Raw genomic sequence first — 20293 nt, forward strand, 5'->3', positions numbered from 1 at the left:
TCCTGTCTAAGGCCCTGGTCCCTTGCGGTCTGCTAAAGTCCTGGATTGTTAGCAGCCTGCCGTGACCACGTGAGCCCGCTCACTTCATATGCACGCCAATCCTCCCACCCATCCCTCAGCGCTGAAGTCGGCGCTGACAGGTGGGCGGGGTGATGGGCGGGGTGATGGGTGGGGGATGCGCGCATAGTAAATTATCCGACTTGCATGATAACCCCTGGCAACTACAGCCTGGAGTGATCATGTGCGGCTGTATTCACTGCCCCCCACGCATCCTCATCAGCGCAGGGTGCAGTGAATCAGTACACTCACCGACAACTATCCCTGCAGCAGCGCGGTGTCCTCCTGTCTGTCGGCCGCGGCTGTGTGTGGAGTCAATCATTTTGAGCGCTAGATTTTTGGAATATTTTGATACAGGGTTGGACCCTATCCAGGCACCATAGATTACAAGAGTGCCGCACTTATATATCTATTTTGTGTGTGGAGACTAGAGGTGCTCACAGGGATGGCGTCATCGCTGTGCACACGTGTCCACACGCAGCCGCGGCCGGCAGATAGAAGAAGATAGCGGTGCTGGAGGGAGCGTTGCCGGCTCCACACAGGTAAGCGGCGCTGCTGCCGGCACTGACAGGAGGAGGAGCGATGCTGCGTGGAGCGAGGAAAGGTGAGTATAAACATTTATTTTTATTTTTTTTGTGTGCCACAGGATGCGGCCATATAGCAGGATGACGGCATATACCAGGATTGGGGTATATGATTAGCAGGATGGGAGTATATAGCAGGGTGGGTGTATATAGCAGGATAGGGGTATATAGCAGGATGGGGGATATAGCAGGGTGGGGGTATATAGCAAGATGGGGGTACAGTGCCTACAAGTAGTATTCAACCGCCTGCAGATTTAGCAGGTTTACACATTCGGAATTAACTTGGCATTGTGACATTTGGACTGTAGATCAGCCTGGAAGTGTGAAATGCACTGCAGCAAAAAAGAATGTTATTTCTATTTTATTTTTTTTTTAAATTGTGAAAAGTTTATTCAGAGGGTCATTTATTATTCAACCCCTCAAACCACAAGAATTCTGTTTGGTTCCCCTAAAGTATTAAGAAGTATTTCAGGCACAAAGAACAATGAGCTTCACATGTTTGGATTAATTATCTCTTTTTCCAGCCTTTTCTGACTAATTAAGACCCTCCCCAAACTTGTGAACAGCACTCATACTTGGTCAACATGGGAAAGACAAAGGAGCATTCCAAGGCCATCAGAGACAAGATCGTGGAGGGTCACAAGGCTGGCAAGGAGTATAAAACCCTTTCCAAGGAGTTGGGCCTACCTGTCTCCACTGTTGGGAGCATCATCCGGAAGTGGAAGGCTTATGGAACTACTGTTAGCCTTCCACGGCCTGGACAGCCTTTGAAAGTTTCCACCCGTGCCGAGGCCAGGCTTGTCCGAAGAGTCAAGGCTAACCCAAGGAAAACAAGGAAGGAGCTCCGGGAAGATCTCATGGCAGTGGGGACATTGGTTTCAGTCAATACCATAAGTAACGTACTCCACTGCAATGGTCTCCGTTCCAGACGAGCCCGTAAGGTACCTTTACTTTCAAAGCGTCATGTCAAGGCTCGTCTACAGTTTGCTCATGATCACTTGGAGGACTCTGAGACAGACTGGTTCAAGGTTCTCTGGTCTGATGAGACCAAGATCGAGATCTTTGGTGCCAACCACACACGTGACGTTTGGAGACTGGATGGCACTGCATACGACCCCAAGAATACCATCCCTACAGTCAAGCATGGTGGTGGCAGCATCATGCTGTGGGGCTGTTTCTCAGCCAAGGGGCCTGGTAATCTGGTCCGCATCCATGGGAAGATGGATAGCACGGACTACCTGGAGATTTTGGCCAAGAACCTCCGCTCCTCCATCAAGGATCTTAAGATGGGTCGTCATTTCATCTTCCAACAAGACAACGACCCAAAGCACACAGCCAAGAAAACCAAGGCCTGGTTCAAGAGGGAAAAAATCAAGGTGTTGCAGTGGCCACGTCAGTCTCCTGACCTTAACCCAATTGAAAACTTGTGGAAGGAGCTCAAGATTAAAGTCCACATGAGACACCCAAAGAACCTAGATAACTTGGAGAAGATCTGCATGGAGGAGTGGGCCAAGATAACTCCAGAGACCTGTGCCAACCTGATCAGGTCTTATAAAAGACGATTATTAGCTGTAATTGCAAACAAGGTTTATTCCACAAAATATTAAACCTAGGGGTTGAATAATAATTGACCCACACTTTTATGTTGAAAATTTATTAAAATTTAACTGAGCAACATAACTTGTTGGTTTGTAAGATTTATGCATCTGTTCATAAATCCTGCTCTTGTTTGAAGTTTGCAGGCTCTAACTTATTTGCATCTTATCAAACCTGCTAAATCTGCAGGGGGTTGAATACTACTTGTAGGCACTGTATATAGCAGGATGTGGCCATATGCCAGGATGGGGTATATAGCAGGATGGGAGCACATACCAGGATGGCAGTATATAGCAGGATGTAGGCTATACCAGGATGAGGGACATACATACATACTAATATTATATATATATATATATATATATATATATATATATATATACATACATATATATATATACATACATATATATATATATATATATACACATATATATATATATACACACACACACACATACATATACACATACACATACATGCATACTATATATTATATATATATACATATATACATATACACTCACACACACACACACACACACACACACACACACACACAAGGAAGGAGGATCATTACCAGGATGGGGTACCTGAGTTAGAGAATTTGGGGAGATTACCCCATAAGTGTGTCAGCAGCAGATCCTCGCGTAATAACGATGTGTCATGACCACATTTTTTGCTTAAAATTTTATTTTCCTATTTTCCTCCTCTAAAACCAGGGTGCGTCTTATAGTCCGAAAAAACGGATTTTTGTGTACTCACCGTAAAATCGTTTTCTCTTAGCCATCATTGGGGGACACAGGACCATGGACCATGGGTGTTATGCTGCCTATCCATAGGAGGACACTAAGTAGATGCAAAAGCATAGCTCCTCCTCTGCAGTATACACCCCCTGGCCGGGCCAGGCAACCTCAGTTTTAGTACACAAGCAGTAGGAGAAAAAAAAAACAGTAAAAACTTCTCAACAGAGGAGCATGAGAAAAAAAAAAAAAAGTCATAACCAAATAAGGTTCTGAGAGAACCAAGGCCCAACAGGGCAACAGGGTGGGTGCTGTGTCCCCCAATGATGGCTAAGAGAAAACGATTTTACGGTGAGTACACAAAAATCCGTTTTTCTCTGACGCCTCATTGGGGGACACAGGACCATGGGACGTTCTAAAGCAGTCCATGGGTGGGTAAACAATAAACAACGCAACCCAAGGACTAGGAACCAGTCCCAGATAGCCAGGAGTGCCTACTGAGATAGGTACTCCACTATCGTTTGCAGAATTTTCCTACCTAGGTTCGCCTCAGCCGAAGCCTGGGTATGGATTCAGTAATGCTTTGAAACAGTATGTAGGCAAGACCAGGTCGCAGCCTTACACCTCTGTTCCACTGAAAGCTGATGCCTAATGGCCCAAGGGGCGCCAACTGCTTGCGTGGAATAAGTCCGCAGCCCACTAGGAATGGGCTTAAGTTGCAAGCGGTAGACTTCCTGGATCGCAGAGCGAATCCAGCGAGCCAGCGTTGCCTATAAAGCTGCCTGTCCTTTCTTAGGCCTTTCAGGAATGACGAACAAAGAGTCTATGTTCCTAAAGGGGCTGTCCTGGGTACGTAATATCTGAGAGCCCTCACAAGATCTAGCGAATGTAGAAACCTTTCCACCCTATGGACTGGGTATGGACAAAAAGGAAGTCAGAACAATGTCCTCGTTCATATGAAACGGGGAAATAACCATCGGAAGAAAATCCGGAAGGGGGCGTAGAACCACCTTGTCCTGATGAAAGATCAGAAAGGGTTCGCGGCAAGAAAGTGATGCCAGTTCCGAAACTTGTCTGATGGACGTAATCGCCACTAAGAATGTTACCTTCCAGGAGAGAAGAGCAAGAGAAGATTCCTTAAGAGGTTCAAAAGGGGACCTCTGGATACCGTCCAAAACGAGATTGAGGTCCCATGGGTCCAGCGACTGTTTATACAGGGAAACTAGATGGGAAACACCCTTGAGGAAAGTCTTGACTTGCGGATTGCAAGCTAGGCGGTATTGATAGAATATTGAGAGAGATGAAACCTGCCCCTTAAGGGAGCTGAGGGCCAACCCCTTTTGCAACCTGACTGCAAAAAAAAAAAAACAAGAATTCTGGGGATCGCCAGAGGCATAGGTTGGACATTAGATTCCCTGCACTGGAAAAGGAAAGTTTTCCACCTACGGTGGTAAATATGGGATGAAGACCGGCTTTCGGGCACTGTACAAGGTGGAGATGACCGCAGGAGAGAATCTCCCTCTTTTTAAAGTCCAGGTCTCAATGGCCAGACCGTCAGCTTCAGGGCTCTGGAGTTCTGATGGGAAATAGGCCCTTGGGTCAGCAAGTCTGGGATGCTTACGAGGCGCCATGAGCAATTGTACTAATTCAGCATACCAGGCGCACCTGGGCTAGTCCGGTGCTATTAGTATCACCGGGACTCCTTCTGCCTTGATCTTCCTGATTACTCGCGGCAGCAGTGGCAGAGGCGAAAAACATGTAAGATGGACGGAAACGACTTCAGGAGACTAGAGCATCCGCGCCAATGGACTGTGGGTCACGTGACCTGGCTAAGAACGCGGTACCTTTGCGTTCAACCTTGAGGCCATTAGATTATTATTATTTATTATTATTTATTGTAGAGCACCATTAATTCCACGTCTGGTGTACTCCAGTGAGTGCAGATGTGTGGGAACACTTCTGGGTGGAGAAACCACTCTCCGGCGGCCAGGCCTTGGCGACTTAGAAGGTCCGCCACCCAGTTTTCTACTCCCGGTATGTGTAACATTGAAAACACAGACCCCCGTCGATTCGGTCCAGGTGAGGATCCTGAGGACCTCGAGATAAGCTGTCTTGCTGCTGGTACCTCCCTGCTGATTGACATAGGCCACAGCTGTTGCATTGTCCAATTGGACCCGAATCAAACGACCTGCTAGCAGAAAAGGGGAATGACCTGAGCGCGAGAAGATCGCGCTGATTTTCAGGATGATTTCTGGGAAGGAAAGACTCCTGGGGTGTCCAACGTCCCGAAGCAGTGTGGAGCCAGTACGCTGCTCCCCAGACTAAGAGGCTGGCGTCCGTGGTGAGGATTAGCCAGTCCACTTGGGGGAGAAAAACTCCTTCTCGATATGGAAGAGGACTGAAGCCACCAGTAAAGCGCATACCTGACTGAAGGAGTCAGGTGAAAAGTTCGTCCAAGGAAAAGGGGCTCTTGTCCCAGGCAGCTAGAAGCGCAAGCTGCAGTGGGTGGTGGTGTGGCTAAGCGAGCAGCACTGCCTCTATAGCCGCCGCTATCGTACCTAGCACGCTCATACTGAATCGTAAAAAGTGACAGGAGTACGTAGAGGGCAGTGTACCTCTTGTTGTAGAGTGGTCGCCTTGACTTGAGGGAGAAATATCAAGTCCCGAAGAGTGTCCAGGGACATGCCCAGGGAGGTGACTGATTTTGACGCGACCGGGGATGATTTGACTGGAGTCAGAAGCCGCCCTAAGCGGGATAGGGTGCCCACAGAGATCTGCACGCTGGTTGAGCCCTTGATGAGGAGGTGATCCAAGCAAGGCAGAACAGCCACTCTCTTGGCGTCAAGGGCACTTATGGCGGCCGCCATGACCTTAGTTAAGACCCTTGGTGCTGTGGCAGAGCCGAGGGTAGGGCCACAAATGAAAATAAGAAGTCCTGAACCGCGAAGCGGAGAAACTTTGGTGAGCTGGAGCGATGGGTATGTGCAGGTACGCGTCCCTGATAGCTAGGGAAGCAAGGAATTCTCCTTCGACCATAAAGGTAATAATGGACCCTAGGAAGTCCATTCTGAATCTCCTTACGTGCACATGTTTGCTCAGGTGTTAGAGGTCCAGGATGGGACGAACTGACCCGTCTTTCTTTGGCGACCACGATAGGTATAGCCTTGAACCTCTCGCCGTCCGGAACAGGTACCATCACCCCCGCCGTTTGGAGGGAGTGGATTGCTGAGGAGAAGGCCTCGTGGTGTTTTGGAGCGTTTGGGGGGGTTTGAGAGAAAAGACTGACCAGGGGATCGGGTCCAGAATTCAATGTGGTAACCGGAAGACACAAGGTATCACACCCATTTGTGGTCTGAGGCGGCGGCCCAGATGGAGAAGGACGAGACTTCTCGGTCTTTGTCTAGACTGCCAGGATGAGGTGGACTCGGGGAGGGCTGAGAAGGTCGGGCAGTGTGTGTCTAGTAAAAAAAACATCCTGGGCTAGAGTTGGGGGAGAGAGGTACTCCAGCCTGTCCAGACGATCGGCAAACCATCGGTCTGGAAAGGAGTACTGTGAGAGGCTTCTTAGAGACAGAGTCCACTCTCCATTATCGGAACCAGAGGGCCTTACGGATGGCTATGGTATTTGAGGCGGCAATAACTGCGCAGGTAGCAGCGCCGAGGGAGGCCTGCATGAGGTACTCCGCCGCCGCAGTAATGTGAACAGTTACATCTGTGAGGGTCTGAGGAAAACTCTTAGTCCTGGTGCCTGTGCGACCCACACGGAAGGGGAGAGGGATCGAGCTGCTCCACTTGTCTGTCTGTCGGGTCCTTGAAGGAGGATTCATCAAGTAAAAAAGACAGGAGGGTCCTTCAGGCAGGCAGAAGCCGGGTAAGGGTCCACCGAGGCCGGATCGGCCTAGCCCTTAGAGACAGCTAAGCCAAAGGGGTACCGGGACTCCATGAGTTTACGGATACCGAAGCGGCGTCAAAAAGCTCTTTTTTTTTTTTTATTAAGTTTCTTCACCCTTTTAAAAGGAGACCGCAGGGTCAGTAGTAGTGGATGGGAGATCTTCCACATGCAGAGTTTTGGTAGATTGCTGCAATAAGGGAGTCCATCGCAGCTTGATCACTCGAGGAGGTTGAAACCAAGGAATCATCCCGGTACAAACATCATTCCCCTTGCTCCGGCTCCTGAGAGACCGCGTAACATGTGGGAAAACCCCATCTGTGAACCCCAGAGGGAGACCCATGGGGGTCATGCCCTTTTTCTGATCTGCAACCGGTGAAGCAGAGGGCTGACTGTTATCAGAAGGACCCTCTATAGAGGTGTCATCAGGCTGCGTTCTGTCCAGGGGCCCCGAGGGGTGTAGGACGATGTTGCATAGCCAGCACCAGGTTCTGGGAACTGTGCCCATTCTGGGGGACTGGGAGCCGTAGGCTCTGGGCTGGCAGCGGTTGCTGCGGTGGTGGTGGGGGGGCTACAAAGGCACCGGACTCACAAAAGGAAGAGGTGCTATCATCCCCTAGTAGCTCAGCGTGGCAGGATACATTAATAGTCTTATAGTTGTTGCTGTAGTTGTGCAGGGCATAAAACATGTGACTGCAGCCCCTGGCTGATGAGCCACAAACTCTGATTGTAATGAGGGAGAAATGCTCTGCAGAGTTAATATGTAAGTGAGGCTATAACTCATCCAGAACCCTGATGACCCTTTCCCCCTCCTGCGTCACAGTTCCTGTGGGAAGGAGGAAGCCAGCTCTGAGAGACGCCCACAGGCTCTGATCAAAACAAGAGGGAGCAATGCTCTGCAAATCCTGTGTGAGGAGGGTTACGCGCGCTTTCGTGAGGGAGCGTGGCTTATCGAGTGTCGTAGGGGGCAGGGCTTAGCTCTGACAAGAAGGCATGAGAAAATATAATAAACAAAAAAAATGGTGGGAAGGGACTCCCCTTCCCCTCTCCAGCCCTGTACAACAATGGTGGACAGAAAAACCTCTATAAGTGTACCGCAGCTGCGGGTCACTTAGTCCAGGGAGTTGTCCCCTCCCCCCGCCACAGGTGGAATGCTCTGCAGGTGTCTGCAATCACAGCCCATGTGCATCCAGTCAGTGTGACCTTTGCTCCAGTTTCCTGTCAGGGAGCCAAATCACAGCCCACGTGCATCCAGCCAGTGTGACCTTTGCTCCAGTTTCCTGTCAGGGAGCCAAATCACAGCCCATATGCATCCAGTCAGTGTGACCTTTGCTCCAGTTTCCTGTCAGGGAGCCAAATCACAGCCCATGTGCATCCAGTCAGTGTGACCTTTGCTCCAGTTTCCTGTCAGGGAGCCAGTGTGCAGATTCTGACGCCTGCTGTGCCCGGTCAGAGAATGTGTATCAACTCAGAGCCTGCCAGAGGGACTGAGGAATGCTCTGGGGCTCTGGAAAAATCGGAATTATCTCAATTCAGCTCCTGTGGAAATGGCAGTCTGGTCATGCTGGTGCGGAGCGAATATCAACTCAGAGCCTGCAAGAGGGGCTGAGGAAGTTTTCATCTGCTCTGGGCTCTGGAAAATCAGTGCCATGAGACCTGTCGTCCAGTGAGTAACAGCCCAGGATCCAGCGTCGCAGGAGGTGGTACGGGGAGGCAACACTCCGCGTTCCCGCCTGTTGATGGTTTTGGGAAATCGGTCCCCGAAGGAACCGTCGCCCTCTAAAAACAAAAAATTCTTGCTGCAGTAGTCTGCAGAGATGTGCCTCCTATAGACACTAAGCTAAAACGGAGGTTGCCTGGCCCGGCCAGGGGGTGTATACTGCAGAGGAGCTATGCTTTTGCATCTACTTAGTGTCCTCTTATGGATAGGCAGCATATCTCCCATGGTCCATGGTCCTGTGTCCCCCAATGAGGCGTCAGAGAAAATACAGTATTCACTTTTTAGCTACTAATGACTGACCTTTGTGAACAGGCTTTTGTGCAGCTCAAAAAAGCCCTGGTGGGGCCCCTGTCTTAGCAGCAGCCGATTACACCAAAAGATTGTGCACACTGATGCATCAGACAATGTTGGGTGCTGTGCTTAGTGAGGTGGATGGCACAGGGCAGGAACAACCAGTGGCATATCTTTAATAGAAACTGGTAGACCGAGAGAAAGCTTATGCCACCATAAAAAAAGGAATGCCTGGCCATTATCTGGGCACTCAAGAAACAGATACCCTATGCGAATGAAAAGGGACTTCACCATAACAGACCACAATCCATTAACCTGGCTAAACGTAATGGTGGAAAAGAATCAACGATTGTTATGATGGAGCCTGGGATTGCAACAGTTCAACTTCCCCATTTCTCACAAAAGGGGAGAAACTATAGCAAAGCTGATGGACTATCAACACAAAACTGAGGAAGCCCTTAACCATGGTAACTGCCGCTAATAGAAGGGGAATAGTCAGCTTCATGAACTGGAGCCAGTACTTTCTGTGCTGAAAACATGGGGATGAGTGTGAGGCGCTGGCTGCGGACTAAAGATTTTTGGACCAATGGACATAGAGTTCATGGCTTTAAGGGATGCAGACTTTTTCCAACACAGCACTGGTTATGTTGATCTCATTATTGTGTTTTGTAAAATATTTTCTTGCTTTAAGGTAAACAATAAATGTTATGGATACGGAGGGGCACCATGGGGGACGTAGTTCACACATACAGACACCATTCTCGTCTAAGGCCAGGCAGGAGATTGGTAATTAAGAGTAAAGCTATTATTCCATTATGCTTGTTAGTGTCACAGGAGCTCAATTAAGCCATTTTTCTCCCATCCAATTGTCCCATTATCTGAATGGGGATAGTAGATCCAGTGGAGCCATCACCAAAAAGGATCTCACATGTATTCCCAAGTGAGATGTTCGGCTTCAGGAAAATACCTCCACCAATGCCAGGCTCAATCCCAGAGGGCAGCTTGGGGTACTTCTAACAGCTTTGGGTACTTCTAACACTGATGAGAGGTTGTGGGATTGTTGCCGGCTGGAGCTGGATAAACTAGATAAGGCTGTAGTATCAGTCGTCCGGAGGAGCATGGAAGACTGGAGACCATACATGCAGGAGATACAAAAGCTGTGGGCCAACCAAAAGTTGGGAAACTGAGAATATCATCTTATTGGGGACAGTGGAATTACAGGTCCTGGACTGGGACTTCATGGACTTGGGGAATCTCATTTTGGCCATCTACGTAGAGTTGCTGGAAGACCATGGAAGAAAGAATACAAATAATTGCATCGTTAACCTGCCTAGGTGATTAATACAACCCACAACCTCAAATCTTCACAATTCTCATCTGTAAAGCCCACTTTACACGCTGCAATATATCTTACAATGTGTCGGTGAGGTCACGTCGTAAGTGACGCACATCCGGCATTGTAAGTTACATTGCAGTGTGTGACAGGTACGTGCGATTGCGATTGAACGTTAAAACGTTCACTGCATACACATCGTATCTGTCTCTAGAATTGAATGTGTGGTTGTTCAATGTTCCCGAGGCAGCACACATCGCAGTGTGTGACAACCCGGGAACATTGAACAGAACTTACCTACCTCCCGCGGCTGCCGCCGATAATGCGGAAGTAAGGAGGTGGGCGGGATGTTTACGTGACGCTCAGCTCCGCCCCGCCGCTTCTATTGGCCGCTGCCGCGTGACGTCGCTGTGACGCTGAATGTCCCTCCCATTCCAGGAAGTGGACGTTCGCCGCCCACATCGAGGTCGTATGGAAGGTAAGTACGTGTGACCGGGTTTAATCGTTTGTGCGGCACGTTCAACAAATTGAACGTGCCGCACATACGATGGGGGCGTAGCAAATTGCATACGCTATCGTATGCGAAATTGCAACGTGTAAAGCAGGCTTTAGCCTTTCTTCAATGTGATTAACTTGCAAAGCCTATTTAATGCTTTAAAGACACACACGTGGGTCTTGATATTAAGATTTTCTAGTTAAGCTTATTTGGTTTGTGCACTGTCTTTAGGACGCCCTGCTGCAGGTGGTTTCCAATCCCTGAGTTACACGCCTATGTGTAGCTTCCATGGTATTCAATCTTTCTTGTTACTCCAGAGTTTTGACTGCTACCAGTTCCTGTTCTTCTAGGACCTCTGCGGCATGTTTGCAGGCAGTTTCCATGATGTCTCCTAGCCACCTGTGGCTTCTAGGATTTTACACTATTTTTACTACAGAGTTTTGTCTACTACCAGACGGTCTGCGGCCTTCAGTAAATCTGGTACCTGTCTGCGATTTCCAAGATGTCTTCTGTCTGCCTGCGGCCTTCAGTAACTCTGCAACGTGTCTGTGGTTTTCAAAACCTCTTCTGGCAGAGTCTAGCCCCCAGTCTGTGCCCTGCGTGCTTCACTTATCTGCTGCTGCACTGATGCCCATGGCTCATGTGATCACCTGGACTTTGGGATTAGACAATCCACCTCCGTACACAAGTGCCCTAATAACTAGGCTCAGGGACCTTACATTAGTGGCACCTCTCCAGCGGGCTTCATAACCCGATTGCCACAAGCCTTCGTCATCCCGAGCTCATGGAAATCTCATTTCATGTGCACGGCTCATTTCAGCAGCATCAGTACACCTGTAATGCCAGGTGTATGCTTCCCGGCTTCATTAGGCATACTGCATATGGCCGGACGTTGAGAAGACATGTACATGAGCAGTCTTCTGAATTGCCAATCATGCGCAGAAGGCTTAATGAGGGGTACATGGTTTTGAGGTACAATAAGGCCGAAATGAGCTGCATGTATGCATGAGATTTCCATAAGCTGGCGGTGCCCCCGGCTTGGGGAAATCATGAAATCATGCCCACAGAGGCATGATAGCACGGGAAAGAGGGCCGACTAGTCTGCGGAAACAACACCCCCTCGATTAGTCAAGGCCCCAATAAGTATAGGGACACACAGAATAAGGCTTTATGCACACGTTGAGCTTTCTGTTGTGCTTTTGGTGTAGTTTTCTTTGAACTTACAAATTAGTGATGGGGGTCTCCTATTCCTAGGGTTTACTGTCATCTGTGAGCTGAGATTAACCCCTTATTATCCTAACTGCCACCACACCAGGGCAATCGTGAAGAGCTAGGTAAAGTGCTGGGGTTGTCGCATCTAATGAATGCAACAATCCTTGGCGGCTTTCAGAAAGAATTGGAAACAGGAGTTTTAGGTCTGAATGTAAAATATAACAACTTTATTGGATATGAAAAAGTTAAAAAAATTTCAGTTTATATAATTACAACATCAAGGTGCAAAGAGATGGGTGAAAACCCACATGCTAGTGAGAAAGCCCAGGCAGAAACACCCAAGGAATGGGAAGTCCAGAGAAAATGACTCAATCCTTGGCGGCTGCAGGCTGATATTTTTAGGCTGCGGGGCTCCCAATAACCGTGGGTCTCCCGAGCCTGAGTATACCAGCCCCCAGCTGTCTGCCCTTCTCTTGGCTGGCTATTAAAAACTGGTGGGAGGGGGGGGAGGGGGAGACCACATGCTGTTTATTTTTACTTTATGCTAAAGACCCGCAGATCGGGTCTGTGATTGGTTGTGGTTTGGGTGCAGTTAAAACTGCAGTGTGCACATATACCCTTACAAGTCTTCTGTTTTAAAAAATTCATATTCATATATGAATAGCATGCTGGTTACATAGGGAATTTGTGCAAACAGGCATGAATGCTACTCGGCTGGATGGCATAGGGGATCTTACAGGTTCCCTTTAATAAACATATCTTGATTAAATTTTTTCTTTTACAGACTGACAGTAAACATGGCATAAAATCTTTAAATACTGCTACTTAATTAGGTTCATGATGGAATACAGGTACAAAAAAGTTACTAGAGGTCGGCGTGTGGATCCTTAAGTGTGGATCTGTATGTCTGCCAACTACTCATCTTTTCCATGAATTGCCTGTCTTTGTGTACCCTGCTTTCTGTGCAATTGGTATGTCTGTGACTGAACACTCCATGAACCCCCATTCTCACTTTTCTTTATGACCCAGTTATCTCTGCCTATGCTATCCAACAGCTGGGTTCAGCTTTGATTTAAGTAATTAAGAAGAGCACCAGCCCCTCCCTTCTGTGATCCACCTCAGTGCCTTTCTACCGTGTTTCCCCGAAAGTAAGACCCTGTCTTACATTAATTTTACCCCAAAAAGTCCCACCCTGTCTTACTTTCGGGGGAGGTCTTACATTAGCCGAAAAAAAATGACAATTTCTTTTTAACCAATAAATTAACATTTATTAACATGCTGAAGAGTCGGTCATCACCAAACAGCACATAGCCCCATACCCCATAACAGTGCCGTATCCCACTGCACACAGCCCCATACCCCATAACAGTGCTGTATCCCACTGCACACAGCCCCACACCCCATAACAGTGCTGTATCCCACTGCACACAGCCCCACACCCCATAACAGTGCCGTATCCCACTGCACACAGCCCCACACCCCATAACAGTGCCGTATCCCACTGCACACCGCCCCACACCCCATAACAGTGCCGTATCCCACTGCACACCGCCCCACACCCCATAACAGTGCCGTATCGCACTGCACACAGCCCCACACCCCATAACAGTGCCGTATCGCACTGCACACAGCCCCATACCCTATACAGTACATGTTTCCCTACTTGGTTTTTAAATGCTGGACGTTTTCCTCTGCGGTGCGGCTGTGGGTGAGGAAGGCCTGTGCTGCAGGGAACGCTGTGCCAATCAGCAGGGAAACAGCGGTGACGTGGGGCTGGGGCGGCCAATTACAGCCCGAGCTGCTGGGCCAATCAGCGCTCGAGCCGGGGGCCGGCGGTGACGTGGGGAGCAGGGGCGGCCAATGAGCTGTTGAGCTGGGCGGATTGCGGGGTTAACACGGCGAGTTAACCCCATGAGCGCTGGACCCGCCCAGCTGCACCTGAGGACACCTCTGGAGCCTGGGGACCCAATGGGGGACAGCGGCGGCCCAAAAGGTAAGGGCCTTACATTTCACAGCGGCCCCCCAACCCTGCCTTACATTCGGGGGAGGACCCCCCCGTAACCCCCACCCTGTCTTACTTTCGGGGGGGGTCCTACTTTCGGGGAATCACGGTAACACTATATATCTGTAGCACACTGTCGGCCTAGACACTGTCGGCGTGTGGATCTTTAAGTGTGCAGAAAATTAATTAGGCCAGAATTGAGCCAGAAGAAGGGACCGGAAGGTAACTGGAAACATAGTCACAGTTAACAATGTTTGTGTGTGTTTTTTCTTTCACTCCTATAATACTTCACTTTCTACTTTCCCCTCTAATCCCTACACCCAGTAATGAACTATACATCACTCAACCTATCAACCTATCACTAACCACTGGTGTATTTCCTTCATGCTTTAAACATGCCTCAATCACACACATCCTCAAAAAGCCCTCCCTTGACCCTTCCTCTGTGTCAAACTATCGCCCCATATCACTTCTCCCCTATGCCTCAAAACTACTGGAACAGCATGTCCATCTTGAACTGTCCTCACACCTCTTTTCCTGCTCTCTCTTTGACCGGTTACAATCTGGCTTCCGACCCCATCATTCCACTGAAACTACCCTGACCAAAGTCTCTAACTACCTACTCACCGCAAAAGCCAAGCAACACTACTCTGTCCTCCTCCTCCTGGACCTGTCCTCTGCCTTTGACACAGTGGAACACTCCCTTCTACTACAAATTCTCATCTCTCGGCATCACAGACTTGGCGCTATCTTGGATCTCCTCATACTTAACCAACCGATCTTTCAGTGTCTCCCACTCTCACACCACTTCCTCATCTCGCCTCCTATCTGTCGGTGTCCCCCAAGGTTCAGTTCTTGGACCCTTGCTGTTCTCCATTTACACCTTCGGCCTGGGACAGCTCATAGAGTCCCACGGCTTTCAGTATCATCTCTACGCTGATGATACGCAGATCTACCTCTCTGGACCTGACATCACCTCCCTACTAACCAGAATCCCACAATGTCTGTCTGCTATTTCATCCTTTTTCTCTGCTCGATTCCTAAAACTGAACATGGACAAAACAGAATTGATTGTCTTTCCTCCGCCTCACTCAACCCCCCTACCTGACTCATCCATCAATGTCAATGGCTGCCCACTTTCCCCAGTGCCACATGCTCGCTGCCTGGGAGTAATCCTAGACTCTGATCTCTCTTTCAAGCCACACATCCAAGCCCTCTTCACCTCCTGCCGCCTCCAACTCAAAAATATTTCCCGGATCCGTACATTCCTTAATCAAGAAGCTGCAAAAATCCTAGTACATGCCCTTATTATCTCCCGCCTGGATTATTGCAACCTCCTGCTCTGTGGCCTCCCTTCTAACAGTCTCACACCCCTACAATCTATTCTAAACTATGCTGCCCAGCTAATCCACCTGTCCCCCTGCTACTCCCCGACCTCTCCTCTCTGCCAATCCCTTTACTGGCTTCCCATTGCCCAACGACTCCAGTTCAAAACACTAACAATGACATACAAAGCCATCCACAACCTGTCTCCTCCCTACATCTCTGACCTAGTCTTCCGGTACTTACCTGCACGTAACCTTCGATCCTCACAAGATCTCCTTCTCTACTCTCCTCTCATCTCCTCCTCCCACCATCACATCCTCCTCCCAACATCACATGTGTCTTGTATTGTTTATGATTATTGTACTTGTCCCTAGTATGTACACCCCTTTCACATGTAAAGCGCCTTGGAATTGATGGCGCAATAATAATAATAATAATAATAATATTAATAATAATAATAATAATAATAAAGGTATCCTGCCTTCATAATTCAATATTTTAAGGCCTTTACCTTAGCAGTCTGAGCAAACACACTAGTGGTGACATATGGCGTGCGATTCTTCTGTAAAAGCTCTATGTAAAGCTCCGCTCCTTCAGTTCCATGGACATGGAGCAGGCTGATGAGCTCATTTACATCATGATGAATTCGGAACTCACTCATTGTGGACGAGATGAAACAAAAAGAAGAAAATTCCAGTTCTATGAAGAGGAGAGAGAAGATAAGAATTGTGTTTTTGTGATTACGTTTTCCTTTGTTCCAAGAGTCAGTTTAACACATCCCTAAAAAAACTTAATGGCACAATTCAATTCTTGAAAAGCATGTTATATCCTAAAGAAAAGTTACCTATAGTGAAAACTTAATAGGAACCAGTCACATCAAGAAATAATTTACCTACAGGTATAGTACAAAACTACAAACCAAAAACAGAGATATGTTTCAAAATAATTTTTATTAATTCTGGTCAAAAATGACACCAACAAAAAGCAATCCAGAAAAAGGCGTCTGTGGAAAATAACTTGCTCACAAAAAATCAAACTGTGCAAAGTGCAATAAAGTGCATATAGGTTTAAATATTAACAATATGCAATATAATTAATAATTTCAATTTATACAAAATAATACCCACAATAAATCTGAGTTATTGCACAAATCCACGAATGTAAAAATATACTCGTATATATATCACTCCAGAGAAGTATTGCACTGATCATTCCGTAATATAGCCAATATGGAGGCTTTTTACATTTGTAAAAAAACAATATTGCACAATAGAAAAAATTACATATACCGTATTTTTCGCTTTATAAAGACGCACCTGATTATAAGACGCACCCCCAAATTTGGTGAAGGAAAAGATACATTTTTTTAATAAATAGGGTCCGTCTTCTAATGCCAGTATCCGTCTAACAAATCATATAGGGTATATGTCCCTCATAGCCCCCTTAATCTTGATATGGCCCCCTTATATTGAATATAGCCCCCTTGTGCTGGCACACGTCCCCCAGTGATGCCACATTTTCCTTATTGCTGGCACACATCCTCTATGGCTGGCACACAGGCCCCTGTGGCTGGCACACAGCCCCTATTGCTGCCCATGGCCCCCTGTGGCTGGCACACGGCCCCTATTTCTGCTCATGGCCCCCTGTGGCTGGCAAACAGGCCCTATTGCTGTCCATGGCCTCCTGTGGCTGGCATACAGGCCCTATTGCTGTCCATGGCCTCCTGTGGCTGGCACACGACCCCTATTGCTGTCCATGGCCCCATGTGGCTGGCACACGGCCCCTATTGCTGCCCACGGCCCCATGTGGCTGGCACACGGCCCCTATTGCTGCCCATGGCCCCCTATGGCTGGCACACGGCTCCTATTGCTGCCCATGGTCCCCTGTGGCTGGCACACGGCCCTATTGCTGCCCATGGCCCCCTGTGGATGGCACACATCACCCTGTTCTTGAAATGGCTCCCAGGCTGCTGCTTTTAGTAAAATAAACTCTTTCCTTACCTTCTCCAGCACTGTCCTCCCTCGAGTCTCCCTCCGTGCGGTTGAGCTCCTCCTGCACTTCCTGGTTCTCGGTGCCGGTCATGTGATCGGCACAGTAGAGTGACATCTCTGCGTGCATGATCACAGCGGCAGGAGGGAGACACCGGGGAGACACACTGGAGGAGGTAAATAAAGAGTTTTTTTATTTTACTATGGGCAGCAGCATGGGGGCCATATCCAAGACAGGGGGGCATGTGCCATCAAAGGGGAGCACAGGCACATATATTATGCGCCAATCCCCCAGCCCGTCACCGAGGTGTGGTTTCAGCACCAAGGTGATTGACAGCGGCAGTGCATATTATATGAGCGGGAGCGGGAGATCTCCCGCTGCAGCCTTAACCAGCTAACCAGCCTCTACCAGTCACCCTCAGCCACCAGCACCGCTCCAGAGCTGCCCCCACATCCCCTGGACCCTGCAGTATATAATCCGTATATTCGGATTATAAGACGCACCCCCTACTTTCCCCCAAAATTTGGGGGAACAAAAGTGCGTCTTATAAAGCGAAAAATACGGTATATATTGCACATACCCTATTGCACCAGAAAATTATATTGCACAATTGAAGTATATATCTAGCAGCACAATCAAGGCTATATTGCACAGTCAGGAGCCAATAGAATATCAATAGCCCAATGCAATGCAGGGTGATAGGAATTGAAAGCACCCTGCATGCATCTAACTACCGTTTAAACAGGGAAGATAAGAGCGGCCAAAACAAACAATAAAAGTAAGCAATTTCAACATACCAAAGTCAGACCACAATGTTCACCACGCCAAACGCCAGCCCCTATGTACGTTTCGGTGTTCCTTCATCAGGGAGTGGAGTCAGACAGCGTGGGTGCCATATTGATATGACGTGGAGCCAATGGAATGTGAGAGGGCATGATAACCGGTGCATGCGGTCATAGAGGGTCCCAGCCAATCACCTCCCGCCGCGTCATGCCACCAATGACGATCCAGTCACACGACACAAGCGTCATGGGAACAAAAGGTACAGAGAGGAAACAGAAGGGGCTCGATGGGCGCATGCGCACCGCCATCTCAGTTACACTCCAAATGTCATGATATAAATCAACCACTAGATGGTGGTATAACATCAAAATAACTATGGATTAGGACTCCGTGAGATTAAAATAATACAAAGTGTGAAAAATAATTAATAAATAGTGCCTACATCCAAACACAGAATGAAATATATAATACAAAAATATATATACAAACATATGTATGTATACTTCCAAATTTTTTTATATATATATATATATATATATATATATATATATATATATATATATATATATATATAAAAATTATGCAAATAAAATTAATAATATTAAAGATAAAACATATAATAAAATACAAAATTTAAATTGTTTTACTACATGGAAGTGAAAAAATATATATACCACAAGGCAGTATAAAAAATCCTAAGTGAAACCTAATGTGTAAAAAAAAAAAAAATATAGCAAATACAAAAGAAATCATAAGTGTAATAATAGTGTACAGAAGTGACTGATTATTTCAAACATAAATATCATACACATATTATATATATATATATACATATACACACACACACACACACAATATGTATGTGTGGTAATAAAAATGACTAATTATGAGTGATAAAATATATCACAAAAGTGTGAAAAAATGTATAAGTGTACCTAATAAATATATGCAAAAAAAATAGCAAAATAGTGAGTACAAAATTTATAATTGTAAGTGTGATAATCGTGTACAAAATTGTCATAATTTCAAACATATATAATATCGTGTGACTGGTAATAGTGTAAAAAATTGTATAACAAAAAATAAATAAAAAGGAAAAACCACTTACAAATATTATATTATATACATATATACAGTGCCTACAAGTAGTATTCAACCCCCTGCAGATTTAGCAGGTTTGATAAGATGCAAATAAGTCAGAGCCTGCAAACTTCAAACAAGAGCAGGATTTATGAACAGATGCATAAATCTTACAAACCAACAAGTTATGTTGCTCAGTTAAATTTTAATAAATTTTCAACATAAAAGTGTGGGTCAATTATTATTCAACCCCTAGGTTTAATATTTTGTGGAATAACCCTTCTTTGCAATTACAGCTAATAATCGTCTTTTATAAGACCTGATCAGGCCGGCACAGGTCTCTGGAGTTATCTTGGCCCACTCCTCCATGCAGATCTTCTCCAAGTTATCTAGGTTCTTTGGGTGTCTCATGTGGACTTTAATCTTGAGCTCCTTCCACAAGTTTTCAATTGGGTTAAGGTCAGGAGACTGACTAGGCCACTGCAACACCTTGATTTTTTTCCCTCTTGAACCAGGCCTTGGTTTTCTTGGCTGTGTGCTTTGGGTCGTTGTCTTGTTGGAAGATGAAATGACGACCCATCTTAAGATCCTTGATGGAGGAGCGGAGGTTCTTGGCCAAAATCTCCAGGTAGGCCGTGCTATCCATCTTCCCATGGATGCGAACCAGATGGCCAGGCCCCTTGGCTGAGAAACAGCCCCACAGCATGATGCTGCCACCACCATGCTTGACTGTAGGGATGGTATTTTTGGGGTCGTATCCAGTGCCATCCAGTCTCCAAACGTCACGTGTGTGGTTGGCACCAAAGATCTCGATCTTGGTCTCATCAGATCAGAGAACCTTGAACCAGTCTGTCTCAGAGTCCTCCAAGTGATCATGAGCAAACTGTAGACGAGCCTTGACATGACGCTTTGAAAGTAAACGTACCTTACGGGCTCGTCTGGAACGGAGACCATTGCGGTGGAGTACGTTACTTATGGTATTGACTGAAACCAATGTCCCCACTGCCATGAGATCTTCCCGGAGCTCCTTCCTTGTTGTCCGTGGGATAGCCTTGACTCTTCGGACAAGCCTGGCCTCGGCACGGGTGGAAACTTTCAAAGGCTGTCCAGGCCGTGGAAGGCTAACAGTAGTTCCATAAGCCTTCCACTTCCGGATGATGCTCTCAACAGTGGAGACAGGTAGGCCCAACTC

The 20293-nt window shown here is 47.2% G+C and overlaps 1 protein-coding gene across 4 annotated transcripts in view; it reads right to left on the minus strand.

Moving 5' to 3' along the window:
- Window positions 1-20293, minus strand: part of TUBGCP2 (tubulin gamma complex component 2) — a 948782-nt gene that overhangs the window by 804876 nt on the left and 123613 nt on the right. For all 4 annotated transcript variants that reach the window (XM_075349130.1, XM_075349129.1, XM_075349127.1 and 1 more), the window contains one exon: window positions 15761-15948. In XM_075349130.1, coding sequence (XP_075205245.1) covers window positions 15761-15910 — 150 coding nt within the window. In that variant the 5' untranslated portion in view covers window positions 15911-15948. The remainder of the gene's footprint in view (window positions 1-15760; window positions 15949-20293) is intronic.

Source organism: Anomaloglossus baeobatrachus, chromosome 5, assembly GCF_048569485.1.
Source record: "Anomaloglossus baeobatrachus isolate aAnoBae1 chromosome 5, aAnoBae1.hap1, whole genome shotgun sequence".
Lineage (NCBI taxonomy): Eukaryota > Metazoa > Chordata > Amphibia > Anura > Aromobatidae > Anomaloglossus > Anomaloglossus baeobatrachus.